The sequence below is a fragment of the Haplochromis burtoni genome, unplaced genomic scaffold (genome assembly GCF_018398535.1).
Source record: "Haplochromis burtoni strain Fernald_Lab_line unplaced genomic scaffold, NCSU_Asbu1 Contig_3075, whole genome shotgun sequence".
Lineage (NCBI taxonomy): Eukaryota > Metazoa > Chordata > Actinopteri > Cichliformes > Cichlidae > Haplochromis > Haplochromis burtoni.
Window position 1 is genome coordinate 1 of NW_024585436.1, and position 6,015 is coordinate 6,015.

Below are 6,015 nucleotides of genomic sequence, written 5' to 3' on the forward strand. Positions count from 1 at the left end.
AATTTGGATAGAAGGACAGAAGAGACTGAGGTGGAGGCGTTAGCCGTGCGACGTTTGATGAAATCCAAACCCAGCATATCAGCATAAACACGTCACAGCACCACACAGTGGTGGACCGGTGATGAGTTGGGCTTCTTTCACAAACACAAGAAATGGAAACTTTGCAGTTATTGATTTGACAGTAAACACCTCTGTATGTCAAAGCACTCAAGAGTAAAGTTCGTGATGCCATCTGTCCAACAGTTAAAATGTGATAGAAATTGAGTCATGCAACAGGAAAATGAAGAAAAAGTGAATAGCTAGAAAAGAAAAAAAATCAAGGTGCTCTCATAGCGCTGTCAAAGTCGAGGCCTCAGCTGGCAGGACTTCAACAGCACTGTGCAAAAACCATTCATGGCAAAATCAGGAATTTCAGTCATTATATTACATGTACATTTTCAAAAAAAAATATTATTATCAGGTCAAACGAAATTTACTTGGTTTTACTTTAGTACACACCGTCGTATTTTTCTTAATGGTCATCTATTTCAATAAATAAACATTTGATCTTATTTATTTCGTTTGCATTTTATTCAAAATCCTTACTTCATGTTTATAAAGAGAAACAACGATAATTTCAGTGCATTTTTTCTTATTTGAAGTCCTGGAAGAATACCAGGACTGGAAGATTGGCTACTAAAAAGACTGAAAGAAAAACTTAAATCTCAACAAGGAAACAGAATGAGTGACATTGAAGTTATTTGTTTTAAGACTTTATAAATGCAAAGAGGAAACAAAATGTTGCTTACATTGTGTTTCCTTGTAAAGGGAAATCTCCGGTTATCCACACCCCCAAATATTTCTTACAGCCGGTGAAACTAACCTGGAGAAGGGTAGGTCAAAAACAACAAGACACACAACAGTTATCAAGCTCTGCTCTTTGCTGATTCACTTCAACCAACATGCCCGGTGAGTCCTTTTAATGCTAAACTTCTGCAGATATAACATCTACATATTTTAGATAAAATGTTATTGGTTTCGATGGACCCACACAGCCTGTTTAAAGAAATGACAAATCATTTTGGGTATTTGTGAAGCTTGAATCACTGAATTATTCTGTTAACCAGGTGACATTACCTTTTTGATCTGAGTAAATGCAGACCAATCCAAAATAAAAAGCCAAACTCCAGAATCAGCATAAAAACAGATTATTACTTGAATGTTTGTTTTTTGCATGCTCACACAGACTCGAGCTTTGAGTTTGTCTTTTCTCTCTTTGTGTGTATTTGTATTTGTGTTTCTGTGTGTATCATTAAGCAATACAATCTATGGAATGTATGATTAACTATTTCCTCTCTATGTAATGTAGTAAATTAACTGATGTGACAATATGAATAAACAGTCCTGAATAAACTGAATAATGTTATTCTTGCTCATTTTGCTTTTTTAGTTCCATCCAAAAAAGGAAAAACAGCTCAGGCTCGAAAGTACCTCGAAGGTAACAACATCTTTGAGAAGTTATGAGTGTGACTCAGTTGTATTCCTTAAGTAACCAAACTTGCTCTGTTACAACAGAGGAATAACTCAGAGTAGTCCAGGAGTGTCAAGTTTCTGACTTGTAACGTTTATCCTTTCTGTTTTCTTTTCCCTCCAATAATAGAACCAAATATTGCTATTTATTTATTGTCTTCACTTCCTTTCAGTGGAAAAAATGTACAGGATTGTTCTGCTGGGAGACAGTGAAGCTGGGAAAAGGAGCCTAGAAAACAACATGTTTGGAGAAGATGCATTTATAGTTAACAACACTGAATGCCAAACTAAGTCCAAATCTCTCCATGGAAGAAAGATTACCTTGATCAACACTCCTGATTTCTCAGACCCAGGTAGATCAGAGGAGGAGCTGAAGCCTGAAATATTGAGGTGTATCACTGAGTGCACTCCAGGGCCTCATGCTTTTCTCATTGTGCTCAAAGTGGAGAAATCCACAGAGCAGCAGCAACAGAAGGCTGTTATTGAGAAAATAAGCCAGTATTTCTCAGAGGAAGTTTTCAAATATGCTGCAGTTGTCTTTATTCAGGATGGACCAGACTCAGATGAAATGAAGATCAAAGCGTTCATAGATCAGAATGAATATCTGAGTGATCTAATGAGGAAATGCAAGAGCCGATACCACATCATTAATAAATACAACAGACAGGGTGACAAGATCAGCAACCAGTCCCAGGTTACAGAGCTGCTCAACACAGTAGATCAGATAGTTGCAGAAAACAAAGATTGGCGCTACACCAGCAAGATGTTACCACAAGGAGACACCCACAATAAGGCTAACAACAGCATCTCTGCAGACGCTCCAGACACAGGAAGAGCTGGAAGGCCAGCAGCAAATGTGGAATTAACAGTTAGAAGATCCTTAGGTGATGATAGCGTACCAGAATGGGTAAAATGGGTAGAATGGTTAATAGAAAAAATATTCAATTTATTAGAGTGGATAAGAAATGATTGTGACTTGTGGATAATTGTTTTCATCTCGTTACTTCTGACATGGCATCTTCTCAAAGTACCATTTTTTGGGACCCTTCTGATGATTTTGCTGTTTGTGTTTCTTTTTGAGATTCGTGACATGATTTAATTACAACACCAGACAGAAATGTATGATCGTGTGACTGATTATTCAGCCTCTATGAGGTGTACTTACAATTATTAGATATATTTCTGCATTTAAGATTTTGCAAAATGTTATGGAATCATTATGATGTCAAAAAGGCACGTTTTTTTTTAAGTGTGTTGCACATCGCTCTCCATATCTTTCCATATATATGATATATATAAGTCTGTCAGTATGTTTCTTTTGCTTTACACAATGTAGATTAAACTTGGACTGTGACTTGCACTTTATTTGGTTTTTTGAGGGTCTTTTTGTTTTGTGTTTTAGGTGAACATTGACCTTGGGTGCTAACAATGAAGGTCAAATTCAAACACTTAGCCAACCTAAGCCTATTAACAAACAGGCAGACAGAAAAGAAACAGAAAACGATTACATGCTCCCTCCTCTACAGGGGAGAATGAGGTAACATTAATTTTTTTCGTGTTAAAGGTTGCTTGTAGCATATGTGTGTATGACAGATATTTGCATTATTGCTGGGTGACCAGTTTGCTGAGAAGCTGATATGAAACACATGAAGCTTTGAATGATAAACAAGAGCGTATCCAAGTGTGTGAACAGCAAAATATTTAAATCAGCAGTTAGGCTAACTAGCTAATTTACACTAATTTCACTTGAGTTTAAGTGATTATGTGCTACTTTTAAACAATATGCAATACCCCTATAATAAAATAGGTAACATCTCATATTCTTATTAAAAGCAAAAAGAAGAGGCACATTAGCTGACTGATCATTCTGACAAAAACTACTCATAAGCCTATAAAATAATAACACATGAACCTGTTAGGACAGAGTTTTGCAGCTCTGCATGATGATAATACAGCTCTGGAGAAAAAAAGTTACCAACTAAGAGGAAGAGACAAAAAGACTGTTGTATTCTTTTTTAAGTCTCTATTTTATTTTGATTTCCATTTTATTTGCAAAGTTTGTTTTTACTCTCAATCCTTAAAAAGCACTGATAAAAAGCAGGGTCAGGAGCACCTGAACATTTTGGCTCGAATGATTATGTCTATCTGTGTTGTATGTGTCTGTCTTCATTATGTCTCTATTGGCTTTTTCTCTCTTGAAAGGAGAGAGTGTGTCATCAGCAGTGTTGGTCAAGTTACTTGAAAAAAGTAATCAGTAACTAATTACTGATTACTTCTCCAAAAAGTAATCCCGTTTCTTTACTGATTACTTATTTTCAAAAGTAATTAATTACTTAGTTACTTAGCTACTTTTTAAAAACACGATTTACAACCTGAATAGTTGATAAAGCCCAATTCTACTTTTTCTGCATAATCCATCATACAAAATGTAATCAAATGGAAAAGTCTCTTTTTAAAACTTGTTTTATTAGTTTTAATCTTTTAACTTTATGCATCAAGCAAAAATTTAATTATATGCAACATTCTCTGACTGGAAGAAATTAGTTTAACATTTAAACCTATTTTCTGCACATTCCAGCACATAAAATAAAATATTTTTTGTGTGTTTACACTCACTCTTTCAAATAGATGCAAGTAAAACACAGCAGAAAATAAATAAAATCAAAGACTCAGCGGTCCTGTTGCTCTATTTTCACCCGTAAAGCAGGAGTGTTGTAGGCGGAGGTTTGCCCTGGTGCAGGTGTGCCGCGGCGGTCAGTGGAAGAATCCGTGAGTTTCTCTGTGAATTTCCGTGGTACGGAAATACGTGGTAGCGCACTCGGTGCTTGCTTGGAAGTTTAGGGGTTTTTTTTCGCTGTAAAAAGAAGTTTTCTTCCCACGCACGATGGACGCTAATGTTTTTGTCACTTTTTATGGAATCAAACTCAAAGTAAGGTCAGTACTTCCACGCTTTAAACGCTGCATGCTCATAATCTCTCCGCACTCCATTTATTATCCATTGTTGATCTGCACACAGCTGTTGTCATGAACATCGTACTCGCTTACGTCACTGTCATGAGAATTTCTCGCAAAAAACTCACGGGTTTTAGTAAAGCGGTAACGCAGCGTTCCTACAGGAAAGTAACGGCAACCTAATTACCGTTTTTGCAATAGTAATCCCTTAGGTAATCGGATTACATCTCTGGTAATCAGTATTTGTTTGTGTGTTTGTTAGCAGTTTAGCATCCAGAGATTTTAAGATCTTGTGTTCTAATTTTGTGTGAAGGCTGATACCAATAACAGCTCACGTTGATTTAATTTAGGTGAAAATCACATCAAAGTCAAACCAAATGTGATAATGAGCAAAGATTTTATGTTACCCACAATTTTTTAATGAATATATATACACTAGGCCTTGGGGGACATGAGTACCTAAGTTGAATAAGCATTTGACCTTGGCTTCATGTCTGAAGATCAAACTCACCTTGGGGAAAAAAATCAAGAAATCATATTGAGTAAACATCTCATTTGAAAGGACATGAAAAGAGCTGTAAAACACATCTTGATCCTCTTTTATTGCCACACCACCTGAAGGCTGTTCCTCATAAAAGTGCAAGGCAATATGTTTGTGTTGGCTGTCATAGTAGTCTAAGGAGCTTGGAAAGAAAGCAACTGGAAATCTTGTTGCTTTCTTTCCAAGCTCCTGGATGACTGAGAACCATCACAAACAGCTGTACAACAAATTTTTATTTTTTTCCATGCAGTATGTCACCTCACGACATCACAATGGTAATATAACGGGTTAAAGTTAACATGTTGTAATAAAATATTCATAAAACAAAGTTTTTGCCTTTTCCCTTTCGCAGGAGTTCCAATCTCCCAGTGCTCTTATTTATTATAAGTTATTTGCCTTTTTTTAATCTGCTGCCAGTCACTCATCCAAAATACATCTTTATCTGAGATTTCCTGTTTAAATAAAGATACATGTGTATTATGTTAAACTGCTTCAGAGAAGCTGCCACATTTAAGTTCTTAGAAGTGAATTTCATATATGTTTTATATGTTTTGTATTTTTGTATAAATACAACCCAAATGATTAGAACTAAAACCATCATACTTTGGACACTAGATGGCACCACCATCAAGCTCTCTTGTCAAAAATGCACTGCCTACATAAAAGAATCTGTTGCTGGAAGGATTTTTTTTCTGTGAAAGAGACAAAATGCAAATTTATTAAACTGATTGCCTATTTTATCACTTAAAAAGAAAAAAATGATACTAGCTGAATTTAAGTTTCAGATTTAATATGAATTTTATTTTAATTGTCAAACATATCAGCCATCTTTCCTTAATGATAATAACTAATTGCCAAATGTTTCTACCATTACAGCAGAAAAACCGTGTACATTTTAGTACAACTAGCATTGTTCCATTTGTTTGTTTGGTTTGTCCATTCATGCACAGTTTTCTAAGCCAATCTTGTCCATATTGCATCAGTATTATTGAACTTGACCCCTGACACAGAGC

At 35.7% G+C, this 6,015-nt stretch overlaps 1 protein-coding gene across 1 annotated transcript; it reads left to right on the top strand.

The window, feature by feature from the left end:
* Positions 1-884: 884 nt before the first annotated feature.
* Positions 885-3,787, top strand: LOC121813863 (GTPase IMAP family member 9-like). The gene is made up of 3 exons (XM_042217808.1): positions 885-948; positions 1,430-1,477; positions 1,683-3,787. The coding sequence occupies exons 1-3, from the start codon at positions 942-944 to the stop codon at positions 2,606-2,608; spliced, it is 981 nt and encodes a 326-aa protein (XP_042073742.1). The 5' UTR covers positions 885-941; the 3' UTR covers positions 2,609-3,787.
* Positions 3,788-6,015: the final 2,228 nt, after the last annotated feature.